At 42.1% G+C, this 23,860-nt stretch overlaps 1 protein-coding gene across 7 annotated transcripts in view; it reads left to right on the forward strand.

Annotated features, from left to right (window-relative positions):
• The first annotated feature begins 6,672 nt into the window (after positions 1-6,672).
• traf3 (TNF receptor-associated factor 3) overlaps positions 6,673-23,860 on the forward strand; it is an 83,627-nt gene continuing 66,439 nt past the window's right edge. The window contains exon 1 of one of the 7 annotated variants that reach the window (XM_043697457.1): positions 6,673-7,316. Coding sequence is in view for 1 of the 7 variants with exons in the window: in XM_043697455.1 (XP_043553390.1) it covers positions 8,024-8,130 (107 nt within the window). In the remaining 6 variants the exon portion in view is untranslated. The other 6 variants (XM_043697460.1, XM_043697456.1, XM_043697455.1 and 3 more) reach the window with 6 other exon arrangements.

The following is a 23,860-nucleotide window of genomic DNA, read 5'->3' on the forward strand; positions in this document are numbered from 1 at the left end:
CGATCCAAGAAATATTGAAAACATTGGTTTTAAGGCAAGTATTAAAATAGGAGGGTGAGGTGAACGGGCTGTAGGGGCTCAGTCAGAGCAGCAGCAGGAGTGAAGTGGATTGAGCTCAGTTGGAACAGATGAAGCTCAGTCCGAGTGGGAGGGGAGCGGATGAAGCTCAGTCTGAGTGGGAGAGGGGTGGACATGAATCCAGAGGTGGAGTTCCAGAGGTGATGTCAGGGTGAAAAAAGTAACAGAAGGCTAGAGGATTAGCTGCTCGGGAACTGGCTTCAGAGACTGAATGAGTAGTACCTTGTGGGAGACAGACAGTAAAGTCCTTATTCTTGATGTTTGTAGCTTGTTAAGAATGTTGGCACGGTGGCTCAGTGGTTAGCACTGGTGCTTCACAACGCCAGGGACCTGGGTTCGATTCCACCCTTGGGTAACTGTCTGTGTGGAGTTGTACATTCTCCCTGTGTCTGTGTGGGTTTCCTCCCATAGTTCATAGATGTGCAGGCTAGGTGGATTAGCCATGGGAAATGCTGAGTTACAGGGATAGAGTAAGGGGGGCGGGGGGTGAGTCTGTGTGGGATTCTCTTCAAAGAGGTGGTGTGAACCGTTTGGGTCAATGGCCTGCTTCCACACAGTAGGGATTCTATGATGAATGAAGAGACAGTGAGAGAGCGGGAGAGAGAAATCTTTCTTGGTGAGTAATGGGTAAGATTGAGAATACGGTTTGTCGCCGGTAAGGTTCTCTACGGCAGGAGAACTTGGCCCTGTGGAATGCTCCTCCTGCAAGATGTGGGAAATCATGTCTAGTCTCCATGGTGACCATGGATGCAGGAACTGTGTTCAGCTTCAGCTTCTGAATGTCCGCCTGGATCATGTTGAGTTGTGGATGGACTCGATGTGGAGCATCTGGGATGCTGAGAATGTCGTGGAAAGCATGTTTAGTGAGCTGGTCACACCACCAGTAAGGGCTGTGTTGATAGAAAAGCGTTGGATAATCACCAGGAAGATGAGTAAGTGTGGGCAGGCAGTACAGGAGTCCCCTGTGACTAGCCCCCTCTCAAATAGATATTCCATGTTGGGGGAGAATGGCCCCTCCAGGGAAAGCAGCAGCAGCCACGTTTGTGGCACTACAGTTAGCTCTGCCTCACAGCAGGGAGGTGGGGGGGGGAGAGTTTTCGTGATAGGGGGATACGATTGTAAGGGGAAGTGGTAGGTAGTTCTATGGCAGCAAACTCTTGAATGGTGTGTTGCCTCCCTGGTGCCAGGCCAGGAATGTCAAAGTGTGGTTGCAGGGTGTTCTGAAGGGGAAGGGTGAACAGCCAGCAGTTGTAGTACATGTTGATACCAATGACATGGGTCAAAAATAAATGAGGCCCAGCAGCAGAAATTGAGAGTTAGATGATAGATTAATAAGGAGGACTACTAACATTGTAATCTTCAGATAACTTTCAGTGCCAAGCCCTATTGAGTATAGGAATAGTGAATAGGCTGGGGCTATTTCCCTGGAGTGATGGAGGCTAAGGGATGAACTTATAGAAGTTTATAAAATCATGAAGGGCATGGATAGGGTGAATAGACAAAGTCTTTTCCCTGGGATGGGATGAGTACAAAACTAGAGGGCATAATTTTAAGGTGACAGGGGAAAGAGTTAAAAGGGACCTAAGAGGCAACTTTTTCATGCAGATGGTCATGCATGTATGGAATGAGCTCCAGAGGAAGTGTCTAGTACAATGACAACATTTAAAAGGCATCTGGATGGGTATATGAAAGAGCCGGTTTAGAGAGATATGGGCCAAATGCTGGCAAATGGGACTAGATTTATTGATGATATCTGGCAAGAACAGGTTTGACCGAAGAGTCTGCTTTCATGCTGTACATCTCTATGACTCGAAGAAAGTTTGGTCAGATGAACGCATGGCAAAAGGGATACTACAGGAGGGCAGGCTTTAGATTTTTGGATCATTGGGACAGTTTCTGGGATAGGTGGGATCTGTACAAGCTGGACAGATTGCACCTGAACCAGAATGGGTCCAATATCCTTTGCTTGTGCTGTTAGGGAGGTTTTAAACTGATTTGGTGGGGAATGGGGCACAGAGCAGATGTAAAATTGGGAGCAAGGTCCAATGTAGAAAGACTGCTAGGACAGTCCAGTAGATGGAGAAGACATTGGCACAATAAGGCACATTGGAGGTGTAGAAAGCTGCATTGGATCTATTTTATTGTGAGGAACATGACTGATAAGGCAGATGAAAATAGAACATTGATCAGCATGTGGGAATATGATATTGTTGCAAACACTAAGACATGAAGGAAGAACAGGACTGGCAGTTAAATATTCCAGGGTAAAGAAGTTTCAGGCACAATATGGGATAAGTCAAAGAGGTGAGGGCATTGCTTTATTGATAAAGAAAATCATCACTGCAGCAATGAGGGATGATGTCCTCAAAGGGTCTTCAAATGAGGCCATCTGAGTAGAGCTTAGAAGTAAAAAAGGGGTGATTAATTTACTGGGATTGTACTACAGGCCTCCCAACAGTCACAGGGAGATAGAGGAGCAGATATGTAAGCAAATCACAGAAAGGTGTGAGGAAAACAGGATTATAGTTGTAGGGGACTTCAACTTTACTAACATTAACTAGGTTCACCTAAGATTAGGCAGAATTTTGAAAGTGCATCCAGAGAAATTCTTGTACCAGTACGTAGATAGTCCCGTGAGAGATGGGCAGCACTAGACTTAATCCAAGGGCATGAAGCTGGTCAAGTTTGAGTGTGCGAGCATTTTGAGAATAGTGATCATAAATCTGTAAGTTTCAAAGTCATTATGGAAAGGGCCTGAGTGTAAAAATTGAGTGTCTAAATTGGGGGAAGGAAAATTTTAGTATCATTAGACAGGACCTGGCAAGCATAGACTGTGAGCAGCTACTTGCAGGTAAGTCTATACTTGGAAATTGGGAGTCTTTTAAAAGTAGTATAGTGAGAATTCAGGGCCATTGTGAACCTCCGAGTGAAAGGCAAGAGCAGCAGATCCAGGGAATTCTCGATGTCAAGGGATATCGAGAATGTGATAAAGAAAAAAAAAGAAGCAAGTATATGTCAGGTACAACACATTAAATACAGGGGAGGCCCTTCAAAAGTACAGAGAATGTAGGAGGTTGCTTAAAAAGGAAATATGGAGGAACTATGAAATAGCTTTGGCAGATGGGATTAAAGAAAACCCCAAGGCATTTTAAAGTCTATTAAGAGTAAGAGAATTAACAGTGAAACGGTGGGACCTATTAGAGACCAAAGAGGCAACCTGTGTAGAGAGCTAGTGGATGTGGGTGAGATCTTAAATGGATATTTCTCATTTGTATTCACAGAGGAGAAAGAAATTCTATGCAGGATTTCATCTGGAGGGTGAGGTTCTAGAACATGTTAAGATTAATAAAGACGAGGTATTAGATATTGTAATGAATAAAAAGTTGCATAAATCCCCATGACCCCTTGATAAGATATAGCTCAGGATGCTATGGGAGGCAAGGGGAGAGATTGCTGGGGCCCTGATGAGGATATTTAATACTTTGGTTGCCATAGGTAAAGTGCCAGATGACTAGAGCATAACTAATGTGGTTCCTTTGTTCAAGAAGGGTAGGAGGGATAGGCCAGGTAATTTCAGACTAGTTAGTCTGACATCATGATTCGGAGATGCCGGTGTTGGACTGGGGTGTACAAAGTTAAAATCACACAACACCAGTTTATAGTCCAACAGGTTTAATTGGAAGCACACTAGCTTTTGGAGCGTCGCTCCGAAAGCTAGTGTGCTTCCAATTAAACCTGTTGGACTATAACCTGGTGTTGTGTGATTTTTAACTTAGTCTGACATCAGCAGTAGGGAAATTATTGGAAAAAATTTTGAAGGGCAGGATTAATCAATACTTGGAAAGGCAAGGATTGATAGGGATAGTCAGCTTGCGTTTTTAAGAGGGATATTCTTTCTGACTAATTTAAGAGTTTTTGAATATTTTGATGAGGATAGTGCAATTGATGTGCTTTACATGGACTTCAATAAAGCCTTTGACAAGGTCCCATATGGAAGGCTGGTCCAAAGGCTGGCCCATGGGATCCAAGGCAAATTGGCAAACTGAATCCGAAGTTAGCTTCGAAATAGGATACAAAGGGTGATGGTGGAAGGTTACATTTTGTAATTGGAAGCCTGTGACCAGTAGTATACCATAGGGATTTGTACTGGGACCCTTGCTGTTTGTAATGGACATTAATGATTGGATGTGAACGTATAAGGTGTAATTAGTAAGTTTACAAATGACATGACAATTGGTGGTGTGTTATAGACAGTGTGGAGTATGGTCTTAGGCTACAATCTGATATTGATCAGCTGGTAAATTGGGCAGAGCAATGTCAGATGGAATTTAATTCTGATAAGTGTGAGGTGATGCATTTTGGAAGGTCTAATAATGGAGGGATATATACAATGAACAAAAGATCCTTAGGAACAAAGGCACCTTGGCGTACAAGTCCATAGATCCCTGAAGTTGTCAGCGCAGGTAGAAAAAGGCATATGGGATGCTTGTCTTCATTAGCTGGAACACAGAATGTAGGAGTGAGGAAGTCTTGTTACAACTTTATAAAACATTAGTTAGATCATAGATGGAATACTGTATACAGTTCTGGTTACCAGACTATGGGAAGGACATGATTGTACTAGAGAGGGTTCAGAGCAGATTCACCAGATGTTGCCTGGAATGGAAAGTCTAAGTTATGAGGAGAGGCTGGGTTTGTTTTCTAGGAGCAGAGGAGGCTAGGGGAGGATCTGATGGCCGCTTACAAAATTATGACAGGCATAGACCAAGCAGATCCTGAGAATTTCCTCCCCATGGCAGACATGTCTAAGACTAGAGGGCATTAGTTTTAGAAGAGGAACAAGTGCCATAGAGGAAATCTGGAAAAAAAAAACTTTTATTCACTCAGAAGATAGTAGATACATGAAATGTACACCCTGACAGGGTGGCGGAGGCAGGTACTCAACATTTAACAAGTATCTGGGTGAGCACTTAAAATGCCAGGGCATAGGAAGCTATGGAGCAAGTGCAGGTAAATGGGATTAGTGTAGTTTGGTGTTTATTGGATGGCGTAGATGTGGTGGGCTGAAGAGCCTGCTTCTATGCTGTATGACTCAAAGACTCTATGACTTGGGTAAGAATTGTCAAACATGATGCCTCAGTGCGGACATCAGCAGCAGCATGAAGAAAGTGAGATTCACAAAAACCACAGTTGGAAGGACAGAGGTCCTCAGTGAATGAGGAGGGATGGTATGATATGTGGAAGACTGGGAGAGTTTAGTGAGACAAATGGTGATGAAGGGATAATAAACACACATTTTGATGGGGTTGGGGACTAGAAATTGTCGGCGGCAGTGTCATTAGGGGAGTGGGAGGTGGGGTTGGCTGGCTAACATGGATGGTCCATCCATTCTGGGCCTCTTCTACCACCTAAACAAGACCACCTACAAACTGCAGGGAGAACACTTCATCTTCCACCTTGCAAGCCTACAAGCACACAGCCTCAACATTTGAATTCACTAGTTTCCAAATCTCTCTTCCCCCACCCCATCCCAGATCCAACCCTCTGACTCGGCTCCGCCCCCTTGACCTGACCTACCTGTCCATCTTCTGTCCCACCCATCTGCTCCATACTTCTTACCGACTTATCACAATCACCTCGTACCTTCGCCCACCTATCACAATCCCACCTACCTTTCCCCTAGCCCCACCCCTCCCCTATTTATTTCTCAGCCCCCTTCCCAGCCCTCATGATGGTTAATGCCCAAAACATCAAATCTCTTGATCCTGAGATGCTGCCTGACCTGTTGCACCACACTTTACTGACTAGAAATCGTCAACTTCCATTCCTCCCCACCTGCCTGTTGCTGAAATCCTCATACATCATTTAAGCTGGACTTCTGCAATATGTTCCTGGATAGAATGCTGGTCTCCATGTTCTTGGAACTTCACCACCTCCAAACCTCTGCTGTCTGTGTCTTGACCTAAGCAAAGTACCTTATTGCATAGCAGCAAGGACCACAGAAGGATGTCAGAGGATGATGGTGCAGTCATCCATTTCATGAATATCAGAGAAAAGTGAGGATTATGCGCAATGATAACCAAGCTAGAGGGGGTCAGCTCTAGAATCATAGAGTCAGCGAGATGTGCAGCATGGAACCAGACCCTTTGGTCCAACCTGTCCACACCAACAAGATATCCCAACCCAGTCTAGTCCCACTTGCCAGCACCCAGCCCATATCTCTCCAAACCCTTCCTATTCATATACCCATTCAGATGCCTTTTCAATGTTGTAATTGTACCAGCCTCCACCACTTCCTCTGGCAGCTCATTCCATACACGTACCACCCTCTGTGTGAAAAGGTTGGGCTTTATTCTCTCTAGTCCTGGACTCCCCCATGCCAGGGGAAAAGCCTTGTCTATTTATCCTATCCATGCCCCTCATGATTTTATAAACCTCCACAAGGTCACCCTTGAGCCTCTGATGCTACAGGGAAAACAGCCCCAGCCTATTCAGCCTCTCCCTATAGCTGATTGGGTCTGTTTTGGAGCAACTCAGGGAGAGATATCCAACTGGAGTAGAGGGAAGCATGGAAATATACTTGGGGTGTGTTGTCCATAGTCTTTGGAAAATGTTGGGGGTTGTGGTTTTAAAGAATACATGGATAGAAGGATCAAGATTTTATTTGAAGGAGGATGAGTGTTGTGTGGAGAGGGAGAGAAAGTGTTGAGGTAGTGTGAAAGCCAGGAAGGGGAGCTGCATAACTGTCAGCTCAATGAGGATGGAGTCAAAGCAAAGATGTACTCAGCGAACATATGGCAAACGATAAGAAAACTGACTAGGAGGTCGACAGAGTGCTGACGGGAGAGGAAACTTGGGGAAGGCTGCAGAAGGAAAACAATGATGTCAATGGCAGTGACAAATTCGACAAAGGCTGTTGTTGCCAATAGGGCACCTTACTTATCCACTACACTGGAGTTCCCAGGTTCAGACAATGTCACAACCTACCGAGTTCCATGGAAAGGAAAGAGGACTGACTTGTTTGATATTTAAACAAAAATAAGTGGGCACAAGTATTCTAATTTGAGAGAGGGCTATTTTGAGGAGTTGATGTCGACAAACACCATCCAATGAAGGAATCAGCCCCGATTTCGCAGGCTGATGACATCAGACGGTGCAAAGCTCTTTCATTCCAGCGAACTGCAGATATTGTTGCATTTTGTTTTGGATATTTGTTAACGTCACTAATGCCGAGACCGGTAATCTTTTTTTTTCTTTTTTCTAACAGCCCACGATTTCTCAATTTAACTATTGCAGACCTTCACCTAATGCGAAATGTTTCAATTGCCATATTTGGTGGCCTTTCGATTTAGCATGTGCCTCAGCAAATGTTGATTCTAAATTCCAGAAAAGTAGAAGCCGGTAAGATGGTCCACAGAAACACCACATTTTGAAGCACTTGTGTCTCTATGAGGCTGCTCAGTGCAGTGCTGTAGCTGTGTATGTGTGTGTGTGTGCGCACTGGGTGTTATATTGTTTAGAGAGAAGGGGATTTCCAGAGGCAGAGGAAGTGATATTGACATAAGGGGCTTTCCAGTCAGAACAGTCAGTCATTGCAGTGAATGGATCCGTGCTAGCACCAGCAGCAGAAAAATGGGGAATTTTAACATTGTGCAATCGGTCATTTTCATTCCAAGGCGTTCAAAATGGCAGCAATGAATCAGAGGTGCTTTTCTACTACATTTTTACCAGAAGACGCCGTTTTCCGGTTGGCCGCTCCGCGAAACTGACACGTTTGGGTCCGGGACTGAAGGATAGAGAGAACGAAGCGAGTCCGAGGGGGGGGGAAGGACTTGGAAACGCAAAGGGGCCGACCGGGACTCCGCGCTCGGATGAAGAGCAGCGTTTGTGGTTAGTACCGGCTCATGGTCACTGGGGAGCTGAGGGCTTGGGTGGGGGGTTAACAATGTACCAGCCGCACTGGAGCTCTCTGTCGCCCGGGAGAAGAGGAACATTTCTCGCTCGGTTCTGCCAGGCATTTGTGCAGGGAGACTTCTGGGTCCTGCAGCCTCGGTAGGCGGACTCTCTGGCTCTTTACATGAAATTCAAACAACAATTACAACAGACCAAACAGAGAGACTGTAACTTGTTGAACGCCCTGTCCGCTCTGCATAGAATATGGTTGAAACTATGCTCAAGCGCTTGTGCATGGTTCATCAGTAGCTCCATCACTACTTGTTCTAATTGAAGCCTTCAGTGAGAGGTGAATTTAGACATAGTGTACAGAATGATCAAACATACAAGTTACACAGGCACAGCTCTGAAATGGTAATTTGGGGTGACGTAAGTGTACCGATTTTAAACATATGTGTCAAGTTTTCAAGTTGACTTTATGGTGAAACTTGCCCAATTTTAACTACTTGGAGCACCAGTTAAACGGTGGGGGTGGGGGAGGAGAATGCTATGGATGGAGGCACTTGTTATTAGGTCTGTTACTGTTGCCCCTTCTGCAGGATAACGGAGTATGCCCTAGTGAACAGTTGTTACTGCTCCCTGGAGATGTATCCCTATGTTACATGCCTTTTCATTCCTCATCTTTGAAGACCCTATTAGCAAGTGACACTCTGCGTAAGGCCTTTTGTTTTAGTTGGAAAATATCAAGCTCGTGAGATTGAGATGAGCATCGTTTTTTTCAGTGGAATCAGTAGCTGGACCTTAACAGGGAATAAATTGAAGTTTCTGCTTCACCCCAAATACAGTTCATTCCCAGAACGAGTGGAACCTGCAGATTCTCTGCATCCAGCTCCAGTTTTTATGCCACAGATTTGACAATCTTTTGCTTGCAAGTGTAACAATGGTGGGAAGGAGCATTTAATGTTTGTACTCTGAGCGTGCAGGTACATAAGACCCCAGATAAAAAAAATTAATGGCCATTCAAATACAATGGAAGTAACTTGCACTCTGAGGCAAAGGGAAAACTGACAACTGGCTCCCTTCTTCCTTCTCTCATTGCACCCCCCCCAAACACACTGAGTAGAGTTATATTTTACATTTGCTCTGTGTCTTGTTTTTAACATTTAGCATTGGGGATTGCTGCAAACTTTACTCGCTACAGTGTTGTACTTTTTTATCAGCAAAACTTGAAACGCTAAAGGCTTTATCAGACCAGTCACCCTTTGTGATTAAAATGAAAGAATGACCTTTTTTGTCAATCATTAACACCTCGGTTCCTTCTATAAATACTGCGTGTCATGTTGTGGATTTTTGTTTCAGTTTTGATATGGGTTAGGAGAGTTTAAAATATGTGGAAGTACCAGGAAATGCTCTTTGGTGTTGAATGATCAATTACGGTTTGTTGCAGCTTTACTTACGGACTTAATGTTATCAATCTAGATCTACAGACATTACCTGAGATATAGATCATTGTGCAAATGCTTGCACTGAAGTTCAAGCTTTAAAGATTATTGTTGGTTTTTCTTCACTTCGAGTCCGATTTTGTTTTAGCGTTTTCATTAATCTGTTAAATAAAATTTCTCAGGTCTGTGGATAGTAAGTTGCAAAGGTATCTACAAATTCCAATGAAAAAATCTTTCCCCTCTCCTCAAACCTTGCCTTCTGCGTGGGCTATATTGTCATATCGCACTCAATGCATTAGTATAGTTTGTGTGTTTTGAAGAGGCCATTTAAGGAAAATTCCAAGCAAAATGCTTGATGGAGCTACTGATTTCTTAGTACATACAGCTTTCATTAGAGATTGACATTGAATTTTCCAGCCAATAGTTGACTGTTGATGGAGTCAATCTCAAGTGCACAAAACTTGAACTTGACTATCTTGACTAACATTGGCTGCACCAAGGGTTAATGATGGAATTGAGATCGATGTATACAGGTCAGACTGCCTGTTCCTGTATTGACAAATAAAGGTGGAAGATATGAAATCCCAAAGATTTTGTAACTGTCAAAAACTCAATCTTTTAAGTTTACAAATCTTTGAGAGGATGTAATGGAAGGTGTAAATTTCATTTTACTAAACTTTTTCTTTAATTTCGTATTGACCCTCCCCTTCTTTTCTGGCTCTGTTGACTTGTCTTGAGGTAAAGTTTCATAGGTATCATAGCAATGCTGCACAATTTAGAAAAATATTCCTTGGTCAGTGTTCCCAAATATCTTGTTCCAAATGCCTTTTAGTGGAGAATCATAATGTTGCATGGTAACAACTTTCTGATGCCCTATGGCCAACTTTAGTCAGGAAGATGACACTAGCCTCCTTTTTTTGTTTTGCCCCAGTTTTTGTTGTTTTGGTAGGAAAGGGACAGAAATGTTAAGTAGTGATCAGTTGTCATTCTTTATATTTGAATCTAGATTAGACATTGAGCAGTTTTTTAAAAAATCACTCGTGGGACTTGGGCATCGCTGGCTGGCCAGCGTTTACTGCCCTTGAAAAGGTGGTGGTGAACTACCTGCTAGAGCTGCTGCAGGTTGTCCCACATTGTCTTTAGGGAAGGAATTCCAGTATATTGACCCAGCTACAGTGATGAATTGCAATATATTTCCAAATCAGGATGGTAAGTGGCTTGGAAGGAACTTGTAGGTAGTGGTGTTGCCATTTATCTGCTGACCTTGTCCTTCTAGATGGAAGTGGCCATGTGTTTGGAAGATGCTGTTTAAGGATCTTTGGTGAATTGCTGCAGTACATATTGCTGCTACTGACCGTCGATGGTGGAGGAAGTGAATGTTTATAGATGTAGTGCCAATCAAATGGGCTACTTTGTTTTGGATGATGTCAAGCTTGTTGAGTGTTGCTGCAGCTGCACTCATGCGGGTAAGTTGGGAGTATTCCATCACACTCCTGACATGTGCGTGGTAGATGACGAACAAGCTTTGGGGAATCAGGTGGTGAGTTGCTTCCTGCAAATTTCCTAGCTCCTGACTTGCTCTTGTTGTCACTGTGTTTATGTGGCAAGTTCATTTGACTCCAGTGTTCTTTAGAGCTTCATTCTGTGTTTACCAAATAGTCTCAGAGTCGCTGGCTAACAATCAGGATTGGAAACGTTTTTTTCCTTTCTCAACTATGGGGACACTGATGCTGAAACAAAACAGAAATTTTGTAATGATCAGCAAACTCAGCATGTGTTGACTTAGGACCTCCCTGGGTTGTACTGTTTGATTAATCTATTGAGAAGACTGCAAGTTAATTTAAATTTAAAATAAACACAAAATTCTGGAAATACTGAGCATGGCTGGCAGAATCAGGGGGAGAGAAACCAGATAAACTAGTCAGGTCAATGACGTTTTCGTCAGAATTGTTGAAAGGTCCTACACCTGAAACACCAACCTTGTTTCCCTCTCCACAGATACTGCCAGACCTGCTGACTGTTTTGAGCATTTTGTTAGTTTATATTACCACCACTTGCAGTATTTTGCTTTTGCGTTTGTGGTAGTTAAAGTTGAAGAGTTGTTTAGAAAGAGCATATCTCGTTCAGTTTCATACCTTGGGTTTTTGTGCACAGGGAGTGTGAAGTGTAGTGATCTGTAAAAGATGGAGCTTGTGGATGGCAGCCCAGACCTGAATGTGTCTACTTCTGTTAACTGGATGGGAAAACAATACGGTTTATATTTTGGTTTATTTCCGAAATACAAGCAAAGTCATGTTAACTGACTGCAGGAAAGGTTCCATGGAGTAGACATTCCGGTTCTTTTCTTCCTCCATTCTGACAAAAGTACGATGAATTGTGTGAAACCTACTTGATCTAAAGTTGCCATGAATATTGATGACAGAAGATTTCTCAACAATAAAGAGATTTTAAATTTAATATCATGTCTGCGGTCTGTGAGCAACTTCAAAATTTCTGTTTTGTTTGTTAATTTTATCTAAACCTCTTTCCTTCTCAGTTCAAGACATTGTAATGTCACTGGAAGAATCCCATGGAGTTGTCAGTAATAGTATGTTGAGCAAGAAGACTATTCAATTCCCAAAATACTGTGTTTCACATCATGTAAAAACATAGTAATTAAACAAAGTTCCAAATATGGTTCTTTAACTAAAAGCTGACAGTCCCTCCTAATCTTCGGATCCTATTCTTGTAAAGAAAGAAACTATATATAGTACCTTTCACAACCTTGGAATATTCGAAATGTTTTACACCCAATAACTTTTGAAATGGAGGTACTGTTGTATTATGGAGAAATTCAGAAGTCAATTTGCACCCAACAGTTCACATATAATAACAATAGTTTGGTTTGTGATATTGGATGAAAGATAGATATTGGCAAAGCCACCAGCGAGCATTTCCTAGCTTTTTACCAATAATTTCATGAGATCATTTACACACAAAAGAGCACAGTGTCACTCGCAACTCATCCAAATGTTAGTACAATTAATAGAGAAGTCCTGTACCCAAATGACAGCATATGGAGCCAATTCTCTAGAATAGGACTTAAGTGACTTCTGTGAGGACATTGGTGCTGTAATTGGCAAGAAGTGTAAGTAAAGGTAAGCAATTGAAGCAGAACTCTTAATTGTTGAGAAATCTTCTGTCACCAATATTCATGGCATATTTAGATCAAGTAGGTTTCACACAATTTATTGCATTTTTGTTACCGAATGGAGGAAGAAATGGTTCCAAAGAACAGGAATGTCTACTCCATGGAACCTTTCCTGCAGCCAGTACTATATATGTGATCTCTATCTCCATTTCATATGAATATGAACATTACATATTTCATGAGCATACCATGTACACTTATTCTATGTATACTTGCTCCACTCTTGGTTGTTTTAGAAAGTATCTTAGTGACGCTTGACAGCACTCTGAATTGACAATCCCACTAACATTCTAGCACTAGTGATAGTCTTGAAAGATGAGGTGAATATGAAATCTCCAAAAGAAGGGATAGCCTTCTTGAGGTAGTTTCTCCAGGATCATTTGATATGGTTTTTAATTGACACAAATTTTTAATTCCTCTCTAACCATGAGGGATATACCAGAGAACTGGAGGACAGCAAATGTGGTTCCACTTTTTAAGAAGTGTAGTAAAGATTAGCCAGGAAATTACAGACTGGGGAGTCTCCCATCAGTAATTGGGAAACTATTGGAGAAAATGTGAAGGAGTGAATTAATACTCACTTGAAAATGTACAGGTTAATTAGGAATGGCCAGCATGGATTTGTCAGAGGGAGGTCATGCCTAAAAACATTTGTTAGAATTTTTGAAAATGTGATCAAGTGTGGGGATGGGGTATGTTCAGTTGATGTAGTTTATATGGATTTTAGCAAAGCTTTTGACAAGGTCCCACATGGGAAATTGAGAAGGTTAGAGCACATGGAATTGAGGGAAACCTGGTGAGATGGATCAGAAACTGACTTAGTAATAGGACACAAAGGGTATGGTAGAAGGCTGTTTGAGTGACTGGAGGCTGGTGTCCATCAGTGTGCCACAAGGATCAGTATTGGGACTCTTATTGTTTGTTGTCCACATACATGATACAGATGAAACTTTGGGGGGAATATTAAGCAAATTTGCAGATGATGCCAAGATTGGTGGATTGTTAATAGTAAAGTAGATGATTGTATATTACAGGAAGATATAACTGGGTTAGTCAGATAGGCAAACCAGAGCAGATGGTATTGAAATCTGAAATGTGTGAAGTGGAAGAAGAAACAAGATGAGTGAGTATTTAATGAATGGCAGGACACTGGGTAGTTCAGAGAAACAGAATGATCTTAGGGTAATTATTCACAGAGCCCTGAAGTTGGCAGAACACGTTAATAGGATAGTTAAGGCATATAGGACACTTGCTTCATTTGTTGCGGCATAGAATATCAGAGCAAGGGGGTAATATTGAAGTTGTATCGACAATTGGTCAAGCCACAGCTGGAGTACAGTGTACAGTTTTGGTCACCACTACAGGAAAGATGTGATAGCACTGGAGGGGTTACAGGGGAGGTTCACCAGGATGTTACTTGAAATGGAGAAATTGAGTTAAAAGGAGAGCCTTGATAGGCTTGGATTGTTTTCTTCAGAGCAGACTGAGGGGGAACGTGATTGAAGTGTATGAGATTATGAGAACTATGGACAGGGTGAATAGAGAGCAGCTGTTCCCCTTGGTTGAGGGGTCAATCATAAAAGGGCATAGCTTTAGGATTTGGGTAGTAGATTGAGTGAATTTCAGAAAAAGCTCTTCCATTCAGCAGGTGATGGGAATTTGGAATGCGCTGCTTGGAAAGGTATTAGAGGCTGGAAAACATCCAAATTTTTTTTAAAATGGTTGTACGAGAACTTCAAATATTGTAACATTTAAGAATGTGGGACAGTGCAGGAAATTGGGAATAGTGCATTTTTAGTGATAGTTATTGTCAGTGCAGAGTCAATGGTCCTCGGGGTCTTTTCTGCACTGTATAAATCTATGATTAGTTGTGGATAACATAGCAACTGCTGTTGCCATTGGAAGCCTGGTTTCCAGCAGGAGCCAGAAATGCGAATTTCTCCAGCCACTAGAAATTTAAAGATTTGTGATTTTCAAACAATTGTGGGAGTTGCAGTCTTTGAAAGATCAGTGCACAGGCTGGAGGGGATCTTGAGGAGCCAGACCAGGATGACATTAAAGATTTGGGGAGGAGGGGAACAGGCAAATGAGACTAGTTGAATAGCGAGCTATATTTAAAACTATAAATTTGAATTACATATTCTATTCAATTCAATATCAATTGCCTAATCTGTTTTCTTTTGATGCACTTTATTTCATTGCTGAGCAAGCTCTGAGACTTTAGCTGAGCTGTTGCTGATGTATGATCAGTTGAGCGGGAATTGGCATGCATTGTAGTGATATTGACCCACTGGGGAAAGGATTGAGGAATTTCCCTTGCTTTATTCCTCATAATCAGTTTTTGATCTCTGATGTGGTGAGGTACTATACTGTTGAGAGGTTGGAGAAATTAAAACAGGGATGCTGATCAACAGAACGAAACACTTGGAAGCTACACTTAAAATGTTCCATTAACTGGAACCCGTGAACAGTTTGTGTGACACTTGAGGAAGCATGTCAAAGCAGAGAGGATTTGAGAACAGGGGAATTGCTTCCAAAACGAGTACAAGAACAGTCTATTGATGTCTAATATTACAGAAGGATCTATCGAAGAATGTCTCGCTTTACAGTCCTTCACCTGTCACCCAGAATAAATGAAACTAATATTGACCACAAACTGCTGGAAACTGACCCGTGCATACTGTACCATAAAGCGCATTTTGTTTGTGGCACGAAGCATCAATCAGTATTGAAACCTTGCTTCGGGATCTATATTTAAACCCATAGAAATTGTATGGGAGTTATCCAGTTTGAATTGATAATACTGTATGAGTCTATAACATGAATAAGAGGGATAAAGGATGATCTACATTATCCTGTTTGTAGACGTGACTTTGACATGATTTTGACCACTCATTTGTGAACTGAAAGCAGTTTTTTTGAATGGTGTGTGTTTACCTTCCACATTGTAGTATTGAAGTTAATGCAGAACCAGTATTTCCAAACCATGGAAACTTCCTGCTCTGACTTTGTGTTCTTAGAATAGAATGGATCAGGATATGTGGCACAAGTTCTGATTTAAAAAAAATGTTGGACCAAATAAACAAAATATTTAACAATCCTTTTTATATTATGAGATTTATGGACACCAGGCTGAATCTTACTTTCTTTGGTTCAGCGCCAGTTGTGTTGAGTTCTTTGGAAAATTTTCCACCATGAGGCCTAGTGAGGTTTCTCGCTGTACGTCTTACATTCCAATAAGAATCAGGAGATCGAAGTGTTTAACATTAGGATCTTTATTTAGGCGATATTCATGCTGTAGGCAACAAGGTTAGATGAGGCTGTTTCACACCATTGAATGGCTGATGATGTCATCATCACATGATCAAACTCTTCAAGGGACAGTCCACCATACTCTTACTAAAGTTGTCTCATTAACTACCTACTCTGCCCCATAGTGTCCCTCTCATCAAATTCTCAACACCTCTTACAATACACCATTCTCATTTCTCCTCAGAAGAATTTCCTGTTTCCTCAGCATCTATCATAGCAACTCATTCCTGGCAGAGCACACTATGCCAGAATGATATGGCACCTTCTGTCTGAACTACACCAGAGGGACTGCAGAACAGTCCAAGCAATCGAATTATATTTCAACAGCCCTATCATCATCTCCACCATGGCCCTGCTCACAGCACCTACAGCAATCTGGGTGAAAGTGTGGCACCAGCTGAGTAACCAACACTTATATTAAAATGTCTGCTGCACTCTGACCCCTTCCCAGACCTACATCAACCATTCCACTTTGAATTACATTCGATGGAATCCGTTGTCTTATTTTCATGGCATATGATGGATGTTCTCCTCCTCTCACAGCATCTTTGGAAGTTCCACAACTGATGGGCTGCTCGTGTGCAATATTTATTTCTTTTGAAGTCATTAGTGCTGACTTCATTGAGTTGACAATGCCAGATTTTCAAATGCCAGATTTTCAAACACCAGTGGCATTGGTGTAAATCAGCATTTGAAGTCTTAAAGCATGTTCATTCTTTTTGCATTATAAATGGACAAAATTTCCCCAGTCCAAAGATGAGCAGTTTAGGTAGGTTAGCCATGCAAGTGCAGGGAAAGGGTAGGAGAGTGAGTCTGGCTGGGATTCTCTTTAGAGATTTGGTGTGGACCTGTTGGACCAAATGTTTCCACACTGTAAGGATTCTTAATAATTGCACATGAAATGTAGCTGGAGCTCGCAAGCACTTTCTTCATGAATTTACTACCTTCAGTGCTCTAGCATCCAGCAGAAATGGATCCCGTGTTTCCACCCATTGGTGACAATGATTCTACTCATCCCATGCATTGGCCCAGCCATTTTTCAGCTGCATTCAGTTGCTTCACCTGGTCAGATATTAAACCCACTCTCTCCTCCCTCAACCCCCTACTGTCCTCCAAAGTCTCCACTTTGATCTTGCTGTACACCAACAGCTGATTTTTATGCATTCCCCCACAAAATTGTAGAGACTCCTCATATTAAATAGTGTCCTCCTTGCCCTTGAGTTGCAACATTATAACTGAAGATGTCCATCCTCATCCCTGTAGATGCGAGGGTGGTGATCACTTTCAATACTCCCCCTCCTCTGGCCTGTCATGCCCTCTGATGCTATTCCAAACACCTCGAGTTCCTTCTGTCCCTCACTTCACCCCAATATATGCCTCGCCTTTATCTTCCCCTCCATGACCAACAGACAGTCCTCAAACCACAGTTGTCCTAGAAATCTGACTGACTTCATGGAACAGCTCCTTCAAGTGACTGAGCAGACCCCTGACTGTGGTGTTTGCAGGTTCCCATTAGGCAATTCCTCTGAATACTTGTGACTGACTGTCACCCAGTCTCCACACTATTGTCAGACATATCTCCTGACCATAGCCCTGGGACAGGAGTGTGTGGAATACCTCTTGCAGACAGCCTACACTTCCTCCCTTTGGGCTGAGGACTAGTCTTCACCTTTCTTCCGGCATGGTCATTTGGTTTAATAAACATATGGTGCGTCTTCAGCACGGGTAGCTGGTACATGCTGTAGGTATTAGATTGATGTCCTGATGTGCCATACAGCAAGATATCCAGCAGCCCTCCTCTGCCACCAGCAGATCCTAACTGACAAGTAGCCTGTCTCTGTGACTGTACAAAAGAGCATGCTAACAACATTACCTTTACAAATTCCTCCTTATACATACACTGACAAACAGACAGGGTAAAATAAGTTAGGACAAAGGGGAAAAACTGGAGAGATGTTTCCAAAATCTTTGTTCCCATTCTATTATTGGTACGATCCTTATGATTATTCTGCTGATGACTAACACAGAGGCATCTCCCAGCTACTGGTGAGCTGAGGTCGCCAAGTACCAGGGATTAGAGAATTCTCGATGTCTAACATGTTTGGTATGATAGGAAGGTAAATCTTAATGAAGTGAGGTAATAGTGTTTATGTGCTGACTGTTTAGGACTTTACCTGTAACGAGAGTCTAATTACTTGTAATAAATTCTTGATGAATACAGAAAGCTGGTCTATGCTATTTATTAATCTAGGTCTGAAGGTCAGATACATTGGGAAAATTTGCATATTTTTAAAAACATCTTTAATTTTTGTGATGACTCTGGGAATAGTGGAACTTGATTTCAAGTGCGCTACCCAAGTGAGTGATAACAACCATTTATAAACAAACAGGATTGTCAGATTATTAAGACCATAGAAATAGAAGCAAGAATGGATAATACAAGGTCATTGTTGATCTTGAGCTTGTATTCTAATTCCCTGTTCTCTTGCCTTATTGGTCTGGTGGACGTTTCAGTAATACTCCAGGATGTTTCAGCAGTGGGCAATATTTGATTTATAGCAAAACTGTGACTATATGGTATAATAGTTGTACCTTATTTGCAAATCTGGCCTTAATTAAGTACAAGTTGTTCTGTTTTAATGCACATTTCGCTAATGCGAACTTGCTGTAATGGGATTGATGAATTGGAGACACTGTTTCTAAAGTGCGAATTTTTAAAATGTGTGTTGGCTGTAATGCAATAACATCGTCAACACTTTAAGCGCTGTTTCTAAAGTGAGATTTTTCTATAATGCAGGGTTGCACAAGAATGCAACCAATGTGTTACAGAAGAACTGCTTGTACTGCAGTTCAAGACAAATGACTGGTACATGAGGTTCTAATCTATGTCTAACAAATGATTTAGTTAGAGCACATTATATGATTTATAAGTCCATGGAAGATTAATGTAGTTGTTTGCTTATTTACTCCCATCTACAGTGTTTGAACCATTATCCAAATTATTGGCATAATCATTCAAACCAGTGTTATTCTATGGGCTTTAAGTTTATGGACTTTGCTCATTGTTGCATGTTGCCTTGTTTAGAGTGTAGGTAAGGTCTCATCAATGATTATTTGTGTCAAACGTAGTATCTGAATTTCACTATCTCTATGAAGTCATAATACTGAAGTTTTACCATCTGAAAGGAAATAGACAGTGTTTAATATTTTCTTTGTAAATATAAAGTCATTTCAGACAATTGTTTGTTCCAATTGGATTAAAGCCCCCACTAAATTCATCATTTAACTGAGGTACACAAATTGTGCAAAGAAAGGGTTGGTATTTTCTTGCCTTATACGGTCATCAGGAAAATCTTTGCATTCTGTCTGTGATTATATCATCCTTGGGGAGCCAAAATTTGGAAGGTTTGCTGGCTGCTATTTGTACAGCAACTACCTGAGGCTACTTGCATACTTTCAGAATCAGTTGAGCAGCTGAAACTGTTTTGTGTTCACATTTTTTTTTAGATTACATTACATTACAGTGTGGAAACAGGCCCTTCGGCCCAACAAGTCCACACCGACCCGCCGAAGCGAAACCCACCCATACCCCTACATTTACCCCTTACCTAACACTACGGGCAATTTAGTATGGCCAATTCACCTGACCCTGCACATCTTTGGACTGTGGGAGGAAACCGAAGCACCCGGAGGAAACCCACGCAGACACGGGGAGAATGTGCAAACTCCACACAGTCAGTCGCCTGAGGCAGGAATTGAACCCAGGTCTCAGGCGCTGTGAGGCAACAGTGCTAACCACTGGGCCACCGTGCCGCCCACATGCAGAGGATGTATTTAGTTCTGGAGTTTCTGCATTACTCTGCTGGTCCAGATTTGTGCAGAAGATTGACCTGAAAGGGTAAGGGTAAAGGTAAAGGTAAAGGTAATGCTTCTGATTTTATTGGAACTCATTGCCTTGCTTTCCAGCTCCCTTTCCATATTAGTGTTTGATTCAGTTATTTATTAAATGTTCCCTTGGAACCGTTAGCAATTCTGATGAGTTTGTTCATTCCTAATTTCATAATGGATCTTTTATAATTTAAGTTCCATTAATCAATTTGATTTTTTGTGCAAGATCTCTTTGAACTACTGTTGAAGTCCAAACATAATGAACTTGTTGATGATGTACAGGATTTGTAGTTAAAAGTTCTCGTGGAACTATCCAAACATTTTATTTAGAACTGTTAACTTACAATGTCACTGAAGATGAGCGGCAGATGAGCTCAGGGCTTGATTAGGACTGGGACATTGTAGCAATTACAGAAACGTGGCTCAGTGATGGGCAGGACTGGCAGCTTCATATTCCAGGATACAAATGGCATAGGAAGGATAATAGGGCGGCAAGAGAGGAGGCGAAGTGGCATTTTTGGTAAGGGATGGCTACTGCTGTACTTGGGTAAAAACAATGACTGCAGATGCTGGAAACCAGATTCTGGATTAGTGGTGCTGGAAGAGCACAGCAGTTCAGGCAGCATCCTACTGTACTTAGGATATTCCTGGGAATACATGCAGGGAAGTGTTTGGGTGGAACTGAGAAATAAGAAAGGGATGATCACTTTACTGGGATTGTATTATAGACCTCTCAATAGTCAGTGGGAAATTGAGAAACAAATTTGTATGGAGATTTCAGTTATCTTCTGATTAGATTACTAATCAGAAGATTGGGAAGGCTACAAAAACAAACAGAGGATAACAAAGAGAGAGATAAGGAAGGAGAGGATCAAATATGAAGGTAGGCTAGCAAGTAATATTAGAAACGATAGTAAAAGTTTCTTTCAATACATAAGAAACAAACGACAGGCAAAGGTAGACATTGGGCCACTGTAAACTGATGCTGGAAGGCTAGTGATGGGAGATAAGGAAATAGCTGGAGAACTTAATAAGTACTTTGCGTCAGTCTTCACAGTGGAAAACATGAGTAATATCCCAACAATTAAAGGGAGTCGGGGGCTGAGTTGAATATGGTTGCCATTACAAAAGAGATAGTGCTAGAAAAGATAAAAGGTCTTACAATTGACAAATCTCCTGGCCCCGATGGGCTACATCCTAGAGTTCTGAGGAAGGTGGCTGAGGAAATAGTGGAGGCGTTGGTTGAGATCTTTCAAAAGTCACTGGAGTCAGGGAAAGTCCCGGATGATTGGAAGATCGCTGTTGTAACCCCCTTGTTCAAGAAAGGATCAAGACAAAAGATGGAAAATTATAGGCCAATTAGCCTAACCTCGGTTGTTGGTAACATTCTAGAATCCATCGCTAAGGATGAGGTTTCTAAATTCTTGGAAGAGCAGGGTCGGATTAGTACAAGTCAACATGGATTTAGTAAGGGGAGGTCGTGCCTGACAAACCTGTTGGAATTTTTTGAAGAGCTGACAAGTAGGTTAGACCAGGGAAGCCCAGTGGATGTGGTCTATCTAGACTTCCAAAAGGCCTTTGATGAGGTGCCACATGGGAGGTTGCTGAGTAAGGTGAGGGCCCATGGTATTCGAGGTGAGCTACTGGCATGGATTGAGGATTGGCTGTCTGACAGAAGGCAGAGAGTTGGGATAAGAGGTTCTTTTTCGGAATGGCAGCCGGTGACAAGCTGTGTCCCGCAGGGTTCAGTGTTGGGACCGCAGCTGTTCACGTTATATATTAATGATCTGGATGAAGGGACTGGGGGCATTCTAGCGAAGTTTGCCGATGATCCTGAAGAAGGGCTCATGCCTGAAATGTCGATTCTCCTATTCCTTGGATGCTGCCTGACCTGTGCTTTTCCAGCAATACATTTTCAGCTTTGAAATGCCCATCAGCCATGATTAAATGGCGGAGTGGGCTCAATGGGCCGAATGGCCTTACTTCCACTCCTATGTCTTATCTGTAAGAATAATAGGGTGGTTGTGGTCATGGATTTTAACTTTCCAAACATAGACTGGGACTGCCATAGTGTTAGTTGTGTACAAGAAAATGTTCTGATTCGGTGTGTGGATGTTCCTATGAGAGAAGGTGCAAAACTTGACCAATTCTTGGGAAACAAGGCAGGGCAGGTGACTAAGGTGTCAGTGTTCTATTAGTTTTAAAATAGTGATGGAAAAGGATAGGCTGGATCTAAAAGTTGAAGTTCTAAATTGGAGGAAGGCCAATTTTGGCGGTATTTGGCAAGAACATTCAAAAGCTGATTGGGGACAGATGTTAGCAGGTTAAGGGACGGCTGGAAAATGGGAAGCCTTCAGAAATGAGATAACGAGAATCCAGAGACCGTATAGTCCTGTTAGGGTGAAAGGAAAGGCTGGTAGGTATAGGGAATGCTGGATGACTAAAGAAATTGAGGGTTTGGTTAAGAAAAAGAAGGAAGCATATGTCAGGTATCGACAGGATAGATCGAGTGAATCCTTAGAAGAGTATAAAGGCAGTAAGGGGGAAATCAGAAGGGCAAAAAAGGGACATGAGATAGCTTTGGCAAATAGGGTTAAGGACATTCCAAAGGGTTTTTATAAATACATCAAAGACAAAAGGGTAACTAAGGAGAAAATAGGGCTCCTCAAAGATCAGCAAGGCAGCCTTTGTGTGGAGCCGCAGGAGATGGCAGAGATACTAAACAAGTATTTTGCATCGGTGTTTACTGTAGAGAAGGACATGAAAGATATATAATGTAGGGAAATAGATTGTGACATCTTGAAAAATGTCCATATTAGAGAAGAGGAGGTGCTGGATGTTTTGAAATGTATAAAAGTGGATAAACCCCCAGGACCTGATCAGGTGGACCCTTGAACTCTGGGGTAAACTAGGGAAATGATTGCTTGACCATTTGCTCAGATATTTTTATCATCGATAGACACAGGTGAGGTGCTGGAAGACTGGAGGTTGGCTAACATGGTGCCACTGTTTAAGAAAGGTGGTAAGGTCAAGCCAGGGAGCTATAGACCAGTGAGCCTGAACTGGTGGTGGGCAAGTTGTTGGAGGGAATCCTGAGGGACAGGATTTCTATGTATTTGGAAAGGCAGGGACGATTAGGGATAGTCAGCATGGCTTTGTGCATGGGAAATCTGATGAACTTGATTGAGTTTTTTGAAGAAGGAACAAAGAAGATTGTTGAGGGCAGAATGGTGGATGTAATCTACATGGACTTCAGTAAGGCATTCAACATGGGAGACTGATTAGCATGGTTAGATCTCACGGAATACAGGGAGAAAAAGCCATTTGGATACAGAACTGGCTCAAAGGTAGAAGACAGAGGGTGGTGGTGGAGGGTTGTTTTTCAGACTGGAGGCCTGTGACCAGTGGTTTGCCTCAAGGATTGGTTCTGGGTCCACTACTTTTTGTCATTTATGTAAATGATTTAGACGTGAACATAGGAGGTATAGTTGACACCAAAATTGGAAGTGCAGTGGACAGCAAAGAAAGTTACTTCAGAGTACAACGGGATCTTGATCAGATGGGTCAATGGGCAGACGGAATTTAATTTAGATAAATGCGAGGTGTTGCATTTTGGAAACACAAATCAGAGAAGGACATATGTTTAATGGTAAGGTCCTGGGGAGTGTTGTTGAACAAAGAGACCTTGGAGTGTAGGTTCATAGTTCCTTGAAAGTAGAGTTGCAGGTAGAAAGGATAGTGAAGAAGGCGTTTGGTAAGCTTTCCTTTATTGGTCAGAATATTAAGTACAGGAATTGGGAGGTCATGTTGCGGATGTACAGGACATTGGTTAGGCCACTGTTGGAATATTCCATGCAGTTCTGGTCTCCTTCCTGTTGGAAGGATGTTGTGAAAATTGAAAGGGTTCAGGAAAGATTTACAAGGATGTTGCAGGGTTGGAGAATTTGAGCTATGGGGGTGGCTGAATAGGCTGGAACTGTTTTCTCTGGAGCGTTGGAGGCTGAGCGATGACCTTATAGAGATTTATAAAATTATGAGGGGCATGGACAGGATAAAT

This window comes from Chiloscyllium plagiosum, chromosome 10 (genome assembly GCF_004010195.1).
Source record: "Chiloscyllium plagiosum isolate BGI_BamShark_2017 chromosome 10, ASM401019v2, whole genome shotgun sequence".
NCBI lineage: Eukaryota > Metazoa > Chordata > Chondrichthyes > Orectolobiformes > Hemiscylliidae > Chiloscyllium > Chiloscyllium plagiosum.